This window comes from Myzus persicae, unplaced genomic scaffold (assembly GCF_001856785.1).
Source record: "Myzus persicae strain clone G006 unplaced genomic scaffold, MPER_G0061.0, whole genome shotgun sequence".
NCBI classification, from domain to species: Eukaryota; Metazoa; Arthropoda; class Insecta; order Hemiptera; family Aphididae; genus Myzus; species Myzus persicae.
In genome coordinates this window covers 761,002-780,737 of record NW_019103508.1, presented here as the reverse complement: position 1 = coordinate 780,737, position 19,736 = coordinate 761,002, and the positions used below count along the sequence as shown (strand labels likewise).

The 19,736-nt window shown below is 29.4% G+C and overlaps 1 protein-coding gene across 1 annotated transcript in view; it reads right to left on the bottom strand.

The window, feature by feature from the left end:
* Positions 1 to 16,991, bottom strand: part of LOC111034637 (hypoxia-inducible factor 1-alpha-like) — a 49,723-nt gene extending 32,732 nt beyond the window's left edge. The window contains exon 1 of the mRNA XM_022315938.1: positions 16,558 to 16,991. Within this exon, the coding sequence (XP_022171630.1) occupies positions 16,558 to 16,589 (32 nt within the window). The 5' untranslated portion in view covers positions 16,590 to 16,991. The remainder of the gene's footprint in view (positions 1 to 16,557) is intronic.
* Between the last annotated feature and the right edge of the window lie 2,745 nt (positions 16,992 to 19,736).

The window sequence follows — 19,736 nt, the reverse complement described above, 5'->3', positions numbered from 1 at the left end:
GTATAAGATAATTTATTTAGTTACTCAAAGACGAGTTACTCATCCAAGAGTCGATATGCCATAACGTATAATATACGAATTATAATTTATAAGTAATAACACGTACCAACCTATATACCTAAGCACTAAATTTTTAGTCAACAAATATCAAAATAAAACTTAGGACTTATGAGTAGAAGATTTATTATTATAGAAGAATTAAACATTCAAAATTCTAAAATTATCTTACTGAGTTAAATCAATCAGAGTTCTTATAAGGAATTTAGCAATAACAATGTAATTAATTCTAAATAGTCTAAATAGTAAATTAAAAATTTTCATTTGTAAGATGGAACATAGGTATAATCTATAAAAGCAAATAGCAATAAATATTTATAAACAAATAATAAATTACATTATGCTATTAACTAATCTCGATAATGGTAAAACATTATACAATATACCTTATTATAATATTTTCGCTTCATTATTATATACTATATAGACACATTAGATTATAAATATTAATTCACAAAATCTAGGTATATCTATGTAAATGGTTCATAGTGAGCTAATAGAACAAAATAACTATATTCAATAGTATTTGTTACTAAAAAATCATTGTAAATTTCCAAAATATAGGTCACAAACTCATAACCAAACATCGAAGTATCAACTCTCAACAAAGACAATATATTATGTCAAGAGTGGGTTATTCTATAGACAATTTATCTGTATTCATAGTTTAAAAATACTTACAACAAAATCGAGAATAAAATTTAACAGGTTAGTGATAAATAATTAACTATATAATCGTTATTCGTTATGAAATTAAGAAAACGTAATCAAGGAATATATCCTTAACATATAGTTTTCATTATATCCGCATTCAAGTTCAACACAGAAAAATCATTTATCTGTAATCATAATCTATATGAATCGCATAGATAAATCGTTATCTAAATAATTAAATAAGTATATATCAATAACTATAATATAGCAACAATAAAAGTTGGAATTAAATTTTTTACAATATGCATATTAGTTAACACATACTTTTATATTATCTTTCCAATGTCGATTACAATAAATGTTTAGATTCGAATATTAAATTTATACTTAATAATTATTTTTGTTTTAATTTTTCACTTTTTATTAGTTTGTTAAGTTACAACACCCACATATTGCAATAAATTAAATTCGAGATTTATTCACACAAGACTATGTACCTATACTTAATGATTTTATTAAAACTGGCAAGCATTGTCGTAAGTACTGATATTAATTATTAATAATTTAATATTGTTTCGGTCTGCACGTGCTCATTGAAGTATGTAGATACAATTTTATCACGCACGTAATAGTTTACTTGTGAATATGAATAGTTAATAAGACTTTACGAGGCGTTGACTTAATGAGAATAGAATGTATGACATAAAACCCAGCATTCAATAAATGATAAAAGAATCATTTTTTTCAAAAAGTTCGAAGAAAGCTCCAATAAATACTGAAGGTGCGTTACCTAAAAATAACCGATATATTTTATTTTATTATACCAGTGATTTTTTAAGCATGCTCACAACCATTTTTTCTTTTAATAGTTATTTTTTCAAAATTTGGATTTTTAGAATTTTAAAGTGTGCCTAAGCTCCATATTTTCACATTTCTGAAATTTTTTGAACTAATTATGGAGTATCCTGTAGCGATACAAACTTCTGTTTTTCTAATGAGAACCCCCTCTTCTATATTTTTTCTCTATATTATTTAGAGACTGATTTTATTGATAATTTTTATGAAGTACCCAAATCAAAATTCTAATGAGTAGTTTATGAGTTATTATAATGTTTATACCATAAGGATAATATGTAAAAATGATTTTACAAAAATATAAAATATATGTAATATCAGTTGTAGTATTTATTATACTTTGATTATGTTTACTCATTATTTATATTAATAGATCAATAATAACTAGTAGTTACTGACATTTTAACTATGTAAACCTCCATATCTACTTAGCCCATTACCATAAGCATAATATCCTTGGTACACAAATTTATATAACTCAAAAACTAGTCACTTCAAATTTAAATTTGGATACATAAATTTGAATACATAATTTAAAATGAAAATGGGAGTTCCTAGTCAAAAAAACAGAAGTTTTTATTATTGGTGGATCTTCCATAAGTGGAACAAGTACCTATATAAAAAAAAAATTTCAAGTGCGTTCAAAAATTCCAAAAATCTAAACTTGAATATATGCCTAATTTAAGCATAAAAATAAGGATAGCATGCTTAAAATATCCCCCTGTGTAGAATTTATATAGAACTTATTGAACTTTCAATAGATTTTAAAGACATTTAGTTATTTTTTGCTAATCAAATTGAACGGGTATACACCAAGGTATAGTATAATAAAGACACACCCTGGAAACCTTACAAAGTTACAAATGTATAATCGTTACACGAAAATTAATAAGAATATAACGCACTATTAACAACAAAAATTACGTATGAAAAAAGAATGTAAATACTGCTGTTTAACTACTAATGTTACTGTTGTTGAGACATTTATCCAAATACTCATGTGTTCACAAATATAAATCATAATAAGCAAATACACGAGACACACTGGAAAGCATACAAACGCATTAATAAGTAGATTTCTATAATACGATTCATCTATATAAATAGAGAAAATTGTATGTTATAAGTATAGAGTCCGGATATTTATATTAAAAATAATGGGAAAGGAAATATGATGTTAATATTCTCCAAAACAAAACTGCAAACATTCTCCTAATAATTTCTTAAAAATAAAAATAAATTGTGTTTTATGCAAATCAATGAACTTAAAAAAAATGGTTTACTCTGCTATTGTTTAAAACAAAATTACACAAAAAAGAGTTCCAATTTTATTTTAAATTAAAAATAAAAATTTTGTTATTAAAACACATGTTTAAATATGAACACAATTCATTGTAATCTAAAAGAAAAATATATTAGTTTGGCTAAATGCACTTGTATAAATCATTTAAAAAATGCATAAGTATACGATTGCATTAGTGTCCATTATTCCCGACATTTTTTAGAGGGAGACACTCAGTACACAACTTACCACTAATAAACACCTTACAGAAAACTAGTACAATTTGCTTCTTAACAATTACCGTCTGGTAAATAAATAGGTTCATATAAATATTTTACTAAAAAAATTATAAAAAAAATTAAGTATTAATAAACTAAATTGATATCGTGCGTACAGAGCGGAATATCAATTCATGTATAACAATAATTGAACTAATTGCTATAATGCCTTTTTAGATTAGCAACACTACAACAGGTCAATAGCAGTAATTATAGGTACCTATATATTATATTAGTCTTCAGATTTAAATATATCAAATTCTATCTGTACTCGACAATAATACACTTTTGGAGGATTAGTAGTTATTGAATCAAGTATTCACGTCAAAACTTTTTTTTTATATTATGAACTTCATCGATAATTTGAAAAATCAGGAAATGAATATGACGTTATCCAATTTTTATATAGATAATACAATTGAGATTTTTTCAGATTATAAAATAATATACATAAATCATCAAAGGTCGTTTAGGTTCTAATAACCACATTTATCAGAACATTTTTAAATATGTTTTGACATAGGTACGTTTTAATTGTTTGTATCAATAACCGTATCATGAACATTTCTAATTATATATATACATTTGTTTAAACTATATGCGCATTTATTTTTTTTTTTTATATGAAACAAAAATAATACGAATATAAAAAATAGTCATATAGGTTAGATGCTATTTCTTCAGCTTTTTAAATATTTTATTTTGTTTATATAATAAAATAAGTAATTTTAATTACGAAATATTAATCACACAAAAATAGAACAAAACAACTTAATCAATACATTTTTAATAGCATATTTTTGTACTATACCATAATATGTAATAACAATAACTATGTAGGTTTTTTTAGCCAATCAATCTATAGCATAACGCACATTTATTCATAAGTGGCTGTCTTGAAACGTACTGCAGTTGGAACTATATGTATAGTACACATAACTATTTTGAATTGACTTTCATCTACTAATAAATTACTCTACCGAGTACCCCACAAATGTCATACTAATAACGATTGACACGTACAACCGTCATAATACAATTATACTATATTCATGATTTAAATATTATTTATCAACATTTAATATTTATAAAAAAAATCTTTAATTAAAACCAATGCAGCGTATTAATTTTCAAATGAATTTCTTATGTGTAATATTAATTTTTTAAACAAATAACATGAAAAATAAACTACATAATATATTTTAAATGTTTGGGTAAGCCAATTAGTAATGTAGCTGTCAATATGTTTGAATATATTGGGATTTTTATAGTAACATATACTTATCAATATTTAATAATACATTTTAAACAATTTTGATATCTTCAAAAACGATATACGTATAGCTTTTGCCTAAATTAGGGCTATTGTTTTGATATATCCCTGGTTATATTTAATAAAAAGAGATATAATAATAATAATAATATAATAATAATATGACCTATCAGTTATTGAGTGTAGTTTTATAAAGTAAATATAGTGGAACCAAAGTAATAAAAAATTTATACTGCGAAATAAACACTGCATATTATACCACCCACCGACCCACCTTTTATAATTGGCCATTTTAGTCCTTATACAGACTTTACAGTAGTAGGTACATATAACTTTTTTCTAAGCCATAGGTATTTTCCATTACTCTCGTGGCCGCAACAGGTATATACTATAAATACATAGGAAATTAGGGACCCTACTGAGTACTAATGTCAATATTAAAAATTATAAAAAGAAAATGTTTTGTTTCTCAACACGTACCGACATAGTATACAATATACATTATATTTATATATTATTGAATAAATTTCATTTGGTAGCTATAGCTACGACACTCAACTAAGTTTTAACTGACCACAGGGACTACCATGTCAACCAGGAAACTTCGCTCGTAAACGAATAGATTTGGGTGGTTTTATAGTACATTTAAATGCGTTTAAGCAATAGCTTAATTTAAATCATTTATAACTTCCTTCCTCCTACGCCGTTTGAATAAAATAAATTGTTACTAAGCATGGCATCAGAAATGTAAAGATAAAAAAAACTTTTTGAGCAAGTACGATATTATATTTTTGAAATTGTTGGATTAGATGTGGGTACTTATGATTTTTTTTACAATATTCTATAGATAATTTAAAAAAGTTGTTAAATTAGAACCCAAATTTTGTTCGACAATCGTCATTGACACTTAACGTATTCATTTAAAGACTTTTATGTTAACAGTATAGAGTGTATAGTACGCGAATTCATCAATGCGTGAGATAGTATTAAATACCATTGTTGACCAATTCGATTTGGTTATTATTATTTGATGAATGAAGTAAGCTATGGAGTGGAATTGAGTGGATTGACATTATTTTATCTACAGTAAAACAGTCATACTATAATTCAAATAACCAAGATAAATAATGTATGTTTTACTGTTGTACCTATAGGTGCCAATACCATTTTAGGATTTATCCGGGGTAACGCAATTGCTAATTGAGATCATAATATTATTAGATTAATTTAACCATCAAAAATATAAGAAATATTGGGCCATTATAGAAAACATAATTTTAGTTTTCATAATCCAGCATGTAGGAAGTAACTAAAACTTAGCTGACTACTCGTAATTGTTACCCACATCTAGTTTTAACTAGAAAAACAAAACAATAATAGGTGCACTATTTTATGTACTAACTGACATTTAAAAAACCTATTAACTCATATAACAAAAATAAAAGTTTTAAATAAATGTACTAGAAACGTTTAAAATAATGACCTAATCAATCAATTTCTTATCTATTAAAGTAGGTACACTAATTGTTATTATACTGATTTATAGGTATACACGGCGGTCGTATAGATACAAGTGATTATTATCTAGTCGAATTCAGTAACAATATAATACTTATCATTTCATTTATTGAGAAATAATTGAGTATTCTAGATCTTAGTAACAAAAAATATTTCGTAGATTTTCCTCTTTTCTTACAAAGCTTTATGGTACTTATTGGTTTTTTCTTGTCCCTCCTACCTTCCTTCATCTATGTCTATCGTCACTATCCTCTATTTTTCTTACCTGGCTTCATTTGATTACAATTCTTAACTCGGTCTGTCCAACGCTGTCTATAAGGCGATAGCTAGGTCTTTTTCCTCATACATTTTCTACCAAGGCTTCCTTAAAAATGCTGCAGTTTGACTTTCAGACGTGGCCTGCCCATAAGACACATGCACATAAGGTACGTATATTTGTACTAGTTTTTGGTAGAAGATGACACTTAATTAATATAGGTACATATATATAATATACATCTGTACTCTTTACTCAAAACACAACATTTTTTCTCTTAACTTTTAGTTGACAACCGTTTCTTACATGTATGTATCAAAACTGGTGGTAAGAAACTTGACAAAGAAAAGGCATTCCAATTTCCTTGCAGGTTGTCTTGGTTGTTAATACTTTAACAATTTTCCTAAATAATAATAACTTTTGTTTGTAGCAGATATCCTAAGCATGATTTAATTGTATAATGTGTATATTATTGTATTGGTTTATATTCGCCCGAGATATTTAAAATAGTAGGTGACAGACGACAGTGCATCATCCTTATCATCCTGACTATAAGGTAAATGTCAACTTCAAAACTCTGCCCTTTTGTTTCCAAATTTTATTTTGCAGAAAGTACGGGTATTTTACTCTTTCTCTCGAATTAGTATAGATAGGTAAGGCTGGGCATTAAAAAGTTAAAAAGTCAAAGTTAAAATAAAAAGTGTATTTTATTTTAAATTTTTAACTTAACTAATTACTTTTGGATTTTCATTAGCTTATAAAGTTATAACTATTAACTTACTACATTCATTTTTATATTAACGTGGAATTAACGATTTAATTTGTTGTTTTAAGAAGTAAGTTAAGTCAATTTATTTTGTTTTTTACTATATTACATTTCACTATTTCAGTCAATTTTGGGAGTCAATTTCTTTCAAATGTCAAAAAAAATTTACCGTGAATTGTTTAAAATTGAAAATTTTTATATTTTTCTAATTTAATAGTTAGGTGTTCATTTTTTTAGAAACAAAGAACCTCAATGAAATAAACACTATGTGGAAATAATGTATTAAGTATAAACACATAGTCTATATTGATTTAGTTTTGGGTTCGTAAAATACAAAGTACACCAGCATTGTATAAAACAAAAATAAACTTTTTTTTAATTTAATTAAAAGTTTTAAAACAATGTGTATTAACTTTTAACATAAGTGAGTTAACCAAAAATGAAATTAACTTTTACTTGTTGATGCATATTAACTTAACTGAATTTAAAAAAATCATTAACTTGCCCAACTTTTTCTATAGGTAAAGGTACTTTTGTAGGCCTGCCTACGCGCAGTGCCTGACTGCCTGCAGACGCCAGCAATAAAGATTATATGAACCTCCATCCCATGACCCATACTGAGAATACTTATCTTGGACTTGTCTGATTGTGAAAATAAAGTTGAAAATGGACCCTGTGCTTCCATCAAATTATAAATTTTAAAATCCTCATACCTTTTTTATTTCTTAGGAAAATTGAAGCAAGTATTATAAAAAGCATATACTAGGATAATAGTCTTAACTTTAAATTTAATGATAGGTTAATTCAACCTAAAATTAAAAATAACATAGTAAAATAGATACTTCTGAGCGTACAATTGTACTGTTTTGCTTTGGTAAGACCATTGATTATAAATTTATAACAAATTGTATTTATAATCAATGCTAAGACGGAACAAACAAGCACTGGTTAGTACGGTTGTCCATACCACTTTAGACGTGTAAACATTTTAAAATACCGATAAAATAACTATAGTTATTACTTCTTAATACAAATTTACATTAGACGAATGCAAAATTATAAAATGCATAAACTAGGTATACGGTGGTCAGAAATTGAGAAACATCATAATATTCTAAGTCACAAACCTGTAAACATGACGCAGTAAGTAACCACTCCTACCACCAAACCTGACACCTTGACTACAACCTGGCTAACTTAATAAGTTATTTCTGATGTTTTTACCATCGTTTATAGCTATACATATCTACGTAAATATTATAAATGTATAACAGTTTAATAAGGAGGCCATATTAATAATAATTTATTACAGAACAGTGAGCTTGTGACTTTACCCACTGGAGAAGAACAGACAGGTTTTAAAAATACTACTGTTTAATACACGGTTATTTACACCACAAAGGATAAAATATATTTGCTTGTTATTTCACATGCATACGTCGCATATGTTTAGATTATGGTTGTGATGAATACATAAAAAGTAAACAAAATCAGATATATGCACATTGCACGATATACGTAGTTTTGTAGGTAGGTATCTGTAATTTCGATCAAACCTTCGGGAACAGCTAACTAATTATTATACCGTATATGAACATTATGAACAGAATAAATTACAACGAACAGCAAAACGTGGTAAGGCCCCGCGTGGCCACCGACACAACACCGTGGTACGCACAAAAAAATAATTATATATAATATACTTATATACGATGCGTGTGGAGACGGCTTTTTTATTAGATACATAATATCACACGATTATTGAACATATGATCGGACGACGAAAATATTATAATGAAGCGTGAAGCAAATCATGTGACACCATCATGCATGGAATTTTAACTCGTATACACCTGTCTAAAATTTAAAACTATTTCGTGATCTATGACATAAGTTTTATGAATACCAGTTGGCCATTACCAAAACAATAATAAAAACTTTAAATTACAATAAATATAAACGTAATTTATAATACTCTTATCATTACTTATGTCAATAATTTTTCTTTTTAAAACACAAAACCATCATCATATTATCATCCCGTATATACATATACCAAAAATTAATTTACAAGTGCACGCCTAGGTTGAGATGTAAGGTGTAACAATACCATCGTCAACTCTATCAACTTATCAGTAGATAATCCAATAGGTTATATACATATAGTCAGTATGGTAAATATCGGATTTCCTCAGGTTCACATATTATTGTCGCAAAGAAATATATAATATAATGAGGTCCTTACTCAATAAAAAATATGATTTACCGTTTATATCATTTTTGCAATTTGTTCGGTTTCGAAGTGATCGGGCAAATCCTTGTAACACGGTAGGATTAATAATGCGGCGTGTGACTACCGTACGTTTATAACTATACAATTATAAAATATCGATATGTTTTCTAAGCAACATCAATCTAAAATTCAAAAATTACGGCTTACAAGTGCTAATTAAAACTTCTATTTTTAAGTAAATAAATTATTTTATATTATCACGAAATTTGTTGGTGCACTGTATTAGTCTAATGTTTTGGAATAATATTTGTTTTCGTTTACATTTTCAACAACTACCTATACTAATTATTATTGCCTAGAGCCTATAGGTTCTAGACAATTTTTATATAAAAATAAAATAAAAACTGAAACGTTTTAAAAGTATTATACTTAAAAATTTAACTCAAACTGGTTTGTTATTGATCAAGCAATTTATTAAGTATGCAAACGCATAAGCTTCCGGGTCATAATTATTGGATATTATATTTATTATATAAAATAAACAGTAGCGGTCTGCAGACAAATTGTTGATAGACTTACTCGGGGGCCCGAGATAAGGAGAAGTAATATAAAAGATTCACACCTATATTCACCCTTTATTTATTCTACCTTAGCAAAATAAAATATAGGTATTACCTACGTGATTTGATTCACATTTTTTTTTTTAATTGAACAATTATTAGGTTTGTTTGACAACAGTTTAATATTATATTTTTAATATTTTAGACTACTATGTACTAGGGATGTTTTGCAGGGCAATTGTTTCCCATTACTATTATTAGCTTAACTTCATATTATGTGTGATATTGAAATACGTACACGAGCAATATGTATTTTATAAAATAATCATGAAAGTTATATTTAATAGTTATAAATTACAATTCCATTTGAAATGCATTAGAATTAACCAAATTATAGAACCCCTGAAAATGTTAACTCCCACAAGAAAGAGGAACAGTCCAGCAAAACATCAAATTATGTCATGCCATGAAGAGACGGGCGGTGGACGTTAAGGCGACTAATAATTTTAACCAAAAAATTGAGCCAGTTTAGGCAACTATCATTTATATTTTATACCGTTTGGGAGAGTAATATTATTTCGAGCATTATTTTTACATACTACCTACAATATTTCTATACCAACGTCTTTATAAAGTTAGTGTTTGTTAAGGTTTGTTATTAATCATTAATTGTGTATATTGTATGTATGTGGTTTTATTTGTATATTTTTTAATTTTGAAATGACAATGTACCTACATAATCATACAAATATACAATATATTAATTGATTCGCCGAAGAACAATTATTCGACCTAACAGACAACATTTTAGGTCGGTTAGGTTAGTTTTAAAAAAATTGTAATTATTAATTTTCGAACTTTTTGGTTAATTATAACTCCATTACAACTATAACAACAAATAAAAACATATTTTCAAAAATACACCTATAACATTTATATATATAAATTAAATAAAGTAGATACATATAACCTATCTAATTACCTATTTGAATAGGGGAAGATACGAAAGAAAATATAAAATATGAGGATTTATTGTCAAAGAAGTTTATAAGTACCATATACTAAGTACACTTCCTAAATATTTATAATAATTTATTCATTAATACACAAACACAACTTTTTCCAGATAGTCAATTTCCAAGAACTCTTTGATCTTTATATAAACACTTATACTCTGCCTCAAAAGAGAATAATCAGTCACCAACCAATTTCCGAGTGTGCTGCGCATCTCCCACCAATTTCCCAGTATTAGCGTGATCACGTGGTTCTCGACGCGCCAACCAAATAATTCACGATTCGTAAAAAGCGATTATTCTCTTTTGGGACTGAGTATAGGTAGTTAGGTATACGTATAATATTAATTTCAAACATTTGACATCTCAATTTGAAACAAATTATTCTCTAAAAATAATATAAATACGACAAAATACAAAAAATGAAGTACTAAAAGCAAATATTATTAGGCACTTATAATTGCTACAGCCCACACAAATACATAATTAATACAAATAGTATTAAATAATTCATATTACTTAATAAAGATGAAAGATAGACAATATAATACAATATATAAATATGAAAATGCATTAAAACAACTCTATAGTTGTTATAAAAAATATTATAAAATATGGTACCTACAACCCTCGCCATAACCCATTACCCCCCATATCACCATGCATAGAGTAATATTACTTGGTAATGTAATTATGGAGGTGGAAAAACAAGTTTCCCCCATTCAAGATACTTTTCCAGGACGTTTGGCAGGGTTTTCTGGAAGATCTATGCCCACACCGACAACAGACATAATATACATTCTATTACGTCTATGATACCAACTCTACCGGCTATCAGCATACAGCAACTCGTAAATATCTACTTCTTCTAAATTATTTTGTAATATACTGGTATGCTGCTGCAATATACCAAAAGATAACGTATTTATCTACTTGGCTATAAGTTGCTGATAATATATTTTGATTTAATGTTGTAAAAACTGAAAACAAAGTAAGGTAGGTACTTACATTAGGTAATTTCCAAAGATTCAGTTATTAAATGTACCTTAGTATGTAAATAATCTTTAAAACAGAGAAAACTTAATAAATGACACATGTGCTTAGTCCCTTATTTATATTACATGGTAAAAAATGAAAAATGAATGTTGCACGCACTTATAATATTAACATTGTAAAAATTAAATACAATCTCTTCTAATCATCACGAAACAATATTTTTCAGGAAATAGTTTTTAATTACCTTTTAATTTTAAAACACAATAAGTAACTTAACTATTAATTTCACCAATTACAAATGCATTTTCAAGTTAATTGTAACCCATAAGGCATAAAATGTCTCATTTTAACAATTAAAAAGTTTGAAGATAAGTTACTAAGTTACCCAAAGTTACCTAACATTAAATTTATATAGTTGGCTTCAAAAATGTATAGGTTGGTACAGAGAGTGCCATTCAATATTCATAAATTCAATAATATATATGAATAGATAGTTATAATTAGGTGGGTAGGTACTAGGTAAGTATATAATAAATTATCTAAAGAGTTTATCATGAAATTCTGAGCTGGGGGGTCCTGGAATCCATGTCGTAAAGATTGAATTTTTTGTTATTACTAGGTTGACTGTGTCAAATTCCTCCCCCCATTTTTTTTGTCGCAAGAGATATAATATGATAAGCAATGAAAGTATATTTACTAAGGTCTAAAAAGAAAATTCCAATTATGGACCTGACAGTCTATGTGGGAGTATGGGGCTCAGTGGTAATGAAATACTATAAGATGAAACATTTCTGTCAACAAACAATGTACCTATCTATGATGTGGGTATTAATATTGTTTTTGTAATTTGTTTACATAATCATTAAGCTGGTCAATCACGAAATATACATACTATAATTAAGTTATTATTTGGTTATTATACAAAAATATGCCTATTAATATACCTATTCATCTACAATAGTGTGATAAACAAAAGGCCCCTAATATTTAGTTTGATTTATTGGGGAATATGTGCAGGGTTGGATCTAGGAGGGTGTTCTCCAATAGGTCAGCTGACCTACAGTTAATATTTGCTGACAAATTTGGACCTTTTTCAGACCTTAGGGAGTTGGACACTTGGATTCCAGGATTTACTTAAAAATGAATGCTATATAAATACAAAATTTATACTTTTTCAATTTATATTTGTCTATACACTGTTTCAGTAAAAGTTTAGTAAATCATATTCTAATATGTGAGAAATATCTGTATTCTGCACTGATAACATTTTATGTCACATTTCTTTTATGAAACTGGTGTAGGTAGATGATAATTTAAATAAATCAGCAGATTTTTCTAACACTGTAAAACAATCTGAAAGTCTTGATCCAAAGAAATATGTTTTTATTTATCCACTCTGTATAAAATGTTACATACACTGCCTATCAGTAGTGCTACAGCTAAAATAAGTTTAAGTTGGCTTAAATTATTTACATTCGATTACATGATATTTTAAGTTTCTTTACTTTACAATAACTAATGAGAAATTTTCAAACCAAATCCGTGTATTTCAGAGGTTCAGACTTCAAGTCACAGATAATCAAAAACCTGATCAGATGATAAAGTGTCATTTTTACTTGCATTTCAATATTGTTCTATAGCCTAACCAAGTGACATAATTTGATATTTCTGTCAACTAACCTGAACTGAATGAATTATATAATATAACATTAGGTAATGACATACTTATTGAGCCTATCTAAAATCAGTATGTATAGCTAAAGCCGTTAAAGGGGAAAATATAATCCGGGTCAAACAAACACTAGGTACCTACTTGAATATAGGTACAAAGCATAGTTGGGTCATACCTATATCAAGAATCTAAACATATTTGATATAGGTACCTATGTATTAAGCCGCACGAACGTATACCTATCATTGAAGATCATTCAAGTGTACTAGGTATCACAAAATATGAAAATATGAAAAAAAATTCTAAAATTTAGGATGCCCGTTAAAGTAGAAATATACTAATTTTTAGAAATGTAAAGTATCATAATGATACTAAATAATATAACTGATATAAAAGATGATTTATTATGGAAAAAAACAGTGTAATAAAAATGATCCATTCAAATAACAAACACTGTGCCAACTATGTTTAACATTAGTTTACTTGAATATAACTTTATGTCAATAATAATAAATTGACAAAAGATCAAAAGTTTATGTATCTAAGGCTAAAGAAATGTTCATATTTATTTTATTTGAATACATTTTAGGACACTAAACATGAGCTATGTTTATTCACCTATTATGCAGGTACCTACATCCTATATAGGTACAGTAAACCATTGACAAATAATTGTTTACAATGGTAAAAGGAGTACATAGCGCAATGGTATAAAAAAATATAACTTTAAATGATAGTAATAATAATAAATAGTAATACCTAAATCACAAATATAAAATAACTAAGTAAGTAGTAAGAATAAGTTGATTAACTTAAAGTACAAAACAAAAGTATAAGTCTAAGATATAGATAGTATAAGATCAAAACACATCAAAGATTAATACAAAATATTTTAATAAGACATGCCACTAACTAAATTCTGACAAACAACAATTTAATTATCTTATTTTGAAATAGGTAGCTAATTTTCTGATTTTATCAATGGAATAAATAAAATGTCATGTCTCTTAAAAATTTAATATTAAAATAAATGCCTAAATTGTGCATGTTAAAAAACATGAATACCTAATAGAATTAAATATATACCGTCTATATTTATGTTCATAATGTAATGTTAATCAAGATGTTAATGTTATATATCCATATGCCTACCTACTTGAATATTATTTAAATGTTTACTACCTAGGTATAATATTAGGATTGAATTAATAAAAATATAGCAAAATACATTTCTTAATTTATTAGAGTAATAACTTCTATCTGGGCCTCTTTATTATATTTTTTTATTATTATTAATACAGTAGTCACCGAGGTAGTCACTGCTTATCCCGGGCAACATGGACAGAAGATTTATATAGAATATGGATTTACGCAAATAAAATAATTAATTGATATTTGATTTTGTAGGTACTAAACATGTTTGGGTTATTTGCAGAACTCTGGATTATCCAGAACGGCCACTAAGTACTACACTTTATAATTTGTAGTTACAAGTTTAATACATTCAATAAGCATTGAAGCATACTCATGATTTTATGTTAACTCCAGGGAATAATGAGGCTCTCTATCCCTTATCCTTATGATCAAAGTAAAAACATATCTAAATACCCAATATAGGCAATAGATACATAATAGGTATGTTGTACAATGTACAACATTATCCAACTCTCAAACCACCACACCTATTAGCCTAATTATTTTATTAATTATCATATTCAATGGTATTGACTCATTTAAATTGTTTTTAGTCAGTAATTATATTTTATATACTTATCTACCTCCAGGCAAATGTATTTGGTTGATTAGACAAAAATAGAATAAGACAAATAGTTAAATGCTCGGTTAAATGAGAATTATGTTGCAAATAAGCAAATAATATTCTCACATTTTAATCTATAGGTGATATAATTCTCTATACAATTAAAATTCACTTAAGCATAATGTTCTTAATATAACACAATAGGTTGGTTGGTTAAACACATTGAAGTAACCAATAGGTATGATGTTTAATAAATTATTGTTTTATCTACAAGTTTCTTATTTTTCAAAGTACTTCAGAGTAGTTTTCAAACTAGTTTTGATATGCAATTTGATTGGCTCCAACTATACTAATACTATTATAGAATACATACTTGTCAACAGTACATTATTCCTTATCATTATTTATACAGACAATAGAAATCACCATTCAGACAAAGACCAACTACCTATATATTTGTTCAATGGATTGAATGGATCTATTATATTATAACTTACCTACAGAACATGTTGTATAAAAAAAGGCTAACTGTCACACTATGATATTTTCTAAGCCAGGCTGTATACGAATAAAGTTCCAAAATGGTTTTTATAGTTACAGAAATACAGAAACGACTAACTATAGTACCATACTGTTGTTTGTAACAAAGGAATCCTAAAATGTAAGCCTATTGGAGATCACCAACAACAAACGGGTTTCGACGAGTTGGAGTATTTAACTTCTACACGCGGCTCAACGCTAAAAATGGAGTTCATAATACAACAATAATTATAAGGGACTGCATTTAAAAACTGTAAATATTCGGAAATCCAGAGATTAAAGTAATCTCGAGATAGTTGTAACGCGTTATCATCTTCAATTTTTATGATAATAACAATAACAATAACAATAACAACAACAACAACGTCGACTTCGTACACTATGACAACATTTGTTCACCGAAACGGGCGGGGAATGGCTGTGGGTGGTTGACACCGAGCGAGCAGCGCGTTCTCATACGAATACAAAATGTATATTATAATATACACTTGGATATCTTAGTTCATAATATATATGTATACGCATAACATCTATCTATAGATCCAAAATCATTTCACGGACCGAGAGCGGCGAGCTACCATCGGAAACGAACGCACAGTGAGAGGAGGACGACATTGCTCAATAATGTACGCGACGAAACGATACGTCGATAATATTAATAATATTATGAGATACCCATTACACGATCGCCGGGCCGTGACCTCGTTGGTCGCACACGCGAGCCCTCGGGCCACCGACGGCCGTTGCGTTACGATAGTATTTTGTTTTACATTTTACTATTCGTCAGCTACCCAGACATGCGATAAATTGTATTGTTTTCTCACGGTTTTCGTGTTTTTTTTTACCTTCGCTTCTCTTTGGGTTTTTTGTTTTCCATTGCGACGGCGGCGGGCGCGCGACAGCGGGCCGTGCACGATGCGCCACTACTCAGTTCGGGGGCCGTCGTCGGCCGACGACCGCGACTACGGGACAAACTTTCACGAGAATCGAGAATACGCGTCGCGAAACGCGGTGGCAAACAATACGCGACGCGATCGGTTGGCGGCAAACAGTAATGAGAGATGTTGTTAATTAATTATTGCGGTCTATAACAATAAAACGATAACGACGATTATATTATTAATATTATAATTGTATATAAAAAAAATACTAATATCGCCCGAAACACTATGCGTGTTGGGGTTATCTGGCGAGAACGATTTCGTCGGCGGGACTCGCGCGCGAGCGCGACACACTACGAACGCAAACGTACGGCAATCGCGAGAGCACTGAACAGCGAGCACTGGCCACTGACAGCGGGCGGCGGCGGCGGTAAAAGTTTCGGTCACCCTTCCCCTGCCTCCGCGCGGCACTACCGTAGACCATACCTACCTAGCGGACGGGCCGGAGCGGGAGGGCTCGGACTTTTTATAATAATAATTGCTGTTGAATGGAAACCGGTTGTGGCGCACTTTGAGCGCGTTCGGGACGCGTCGGTCGATTTCGATTTTTGAACAATTTTTTTTATTCCAATCTCGTTTACAACCACTCAGCCTATCGCGTCGGTGCGTTACCCGTTCGTCGGGGGGGCTTGGTTAGAGTAGTATTACTCCATAGTCCATGGGTTGTGTCCCGGAGGTGGTGGAACGCGTTTTTTTATTCTCGCGAAAACCATACCCAACGATTTCCCAGATTCACCCGTACATCACGTTATGGCGTATCAACGATTTCCCACGATCTATGCAATGTGCATAAAACAGTAGTCGAGTCGAGTGGCTTTAGGTCATAGGACTAATAGACTGTGTTTTCGAGAAAAAAAATTATTGCCATAGTGACTACGTGGCAGTGTACCGTGCACGTCACAGTTGTCTTTACTTGTCGTCTTTATTGTCGTTGATGTAATTATTTGTTGTTTTTGAACTCTATCGCGAGTCGAAATTTTTTTTGTACCGTAGGGACGTAAAAGTATTGTACTGAGTTATAGTAAGTCGTACTCTCGTTATCGTGATTCGTGACATCACGTGCCTCCTACAACAACCTATAACAACTACAACTGCTTAATGCTTATCGTCTACTGATTGCTGAATGCTGAATGTTGATAAGTGATAACCAGACGTGCCGAGTGACGAATGACGTACCGGTCCAGTGTTGCCAGTAACACAGTAACCACGACCAAAGTGAAACTATGCGCTCTTGAAGGGTCGTACAAGCCGCCGCTATATTTTATTAACTGCTGTCCATACTCCATTTTTCGACGAGCTCGTTCTAGTTTTTTTTTGGTCCCACAGCTACAAACTCAACATACAATTAAAAATAAAAAAATAACCATAAGCTAAAAACGCCCGGTTGGACGATAAACCACGTGATGCCTATAGTTATGCTTTGGGCACATACTGCCGTCTGCCATTCGGTTTTAGATTTAATTTATTATGTCTAACTATATACTTATCCTAGGTAGCCGAGGTACCATTAAAATAAGTAGTTGTACATTGTTATATTGCATAGTGTATGCCCGGAGCCTAATCAAATATCACCTTGTACACTATGTGTTTCCTTCTAAAGGTTACACAAAATATTTCTGTAAAATGCGACCTCGGGTTTTTGTCGTTTTCGGCGGGTTCTTGGGAATACTGAAATACTTATTTTTGGCTATTTTCAATGATCACCTTACGATTTTCCAACTCGTAGTTTAGTCAATTTTGGTTTTAGAACCATAGTTGAAGGTCAAAGTTGGTCAAAAAATTAGGTGCAACCAAATATATCGTGTTGTCATTTTAAAAAAATACTAGTTGAATTGCGCAAGCACACGATGAAAGTGCTAACAATTTGAAAATCGGCAAAAAATTTGAAGGTATTTCAGTATTCCATATAGGTTTTCCCGAAAATCCCTTTTCAATCCGGAGTCAGTGGACAGAAATATTTCGTATTAGGTACCAATAAAGGGGAAACAAATCTGCATTTCTTTTCAAACTCTAAAGTTGTTTTAAAACTATACATAGGTACAATCATAAGAATTAAATGTGAGTATATACAAAGTGTCGAATGATAAACCATTTTACCATTACGACGTGCAAAAAACGACGACCTTACCAATATTAGTCGTACCTTAATATTTCCAATCTATAGGTAATGTAATATCGCTATAGAGATGTATTATTATGATTTATGTTTCCAGGTTTCTCTCGGCTCTTATAATATGTGGCCGAACACAAATTTAAATTGATCTATCTAGTCCGGCATGCACAGCGAATTTATCATAATTAAGTATAGGTACATCTCGCGCTGTGATGGGTGTGAGACGTGAGTGGTCGGTTTGAATTTGTTTGTCTACAGAGGTCAAGATGCGTGTCTACGATGTGCGATTAATATATGTGTTGAAGACGTATATCTAATCGAAACTATGAAATCGTATACCTATGTATGAAATCTAATCAAAAACGGTTTCGTGGACAGCTGCCGTGAAAGCGAATACAATCCGACCGGGTCGGACAAGATAAGAAAACATTTTATAATTTTGTAAAAATGTCGGCATATAATAAATACTAAATACAGTGTTACATATCATTCTATTTTCTAATTTTTTAAGCTCATTTTTAAGGACTTTTATCCTTAATATGGCAGGTTTAATTACTCAGGATGAAAGAAAATGTACTTGTTGGAATTTTGATATATCCAAATCGGCATTTTTATATAAACCATCTCCTTAATAATTTACAATTTACAATTAAAAAGATTGGTACCTTTAGTTTGAAAAATATTTGAACCGTCGCAGGGCACTATGTGTTCACCCTGTACACTCTCTGTATGTCTGTATATTATTTATATGATTATTTTTATTGATATTTAGCCATTTAGAAAATTAATATGACATCTGTCCAGATGTATAACTGCTATAAGAAGTCGTAGATCATTTATTTAAATTTTTTTTTAATTATAACGTTGGTGAGGTTCGTATTGCGCGAAGCCATTATAAAAGAGTATAAAATATGTCATAATTCATAATACAATTTTTTGTTTACAGAATATTAAATTTAAATATGATACT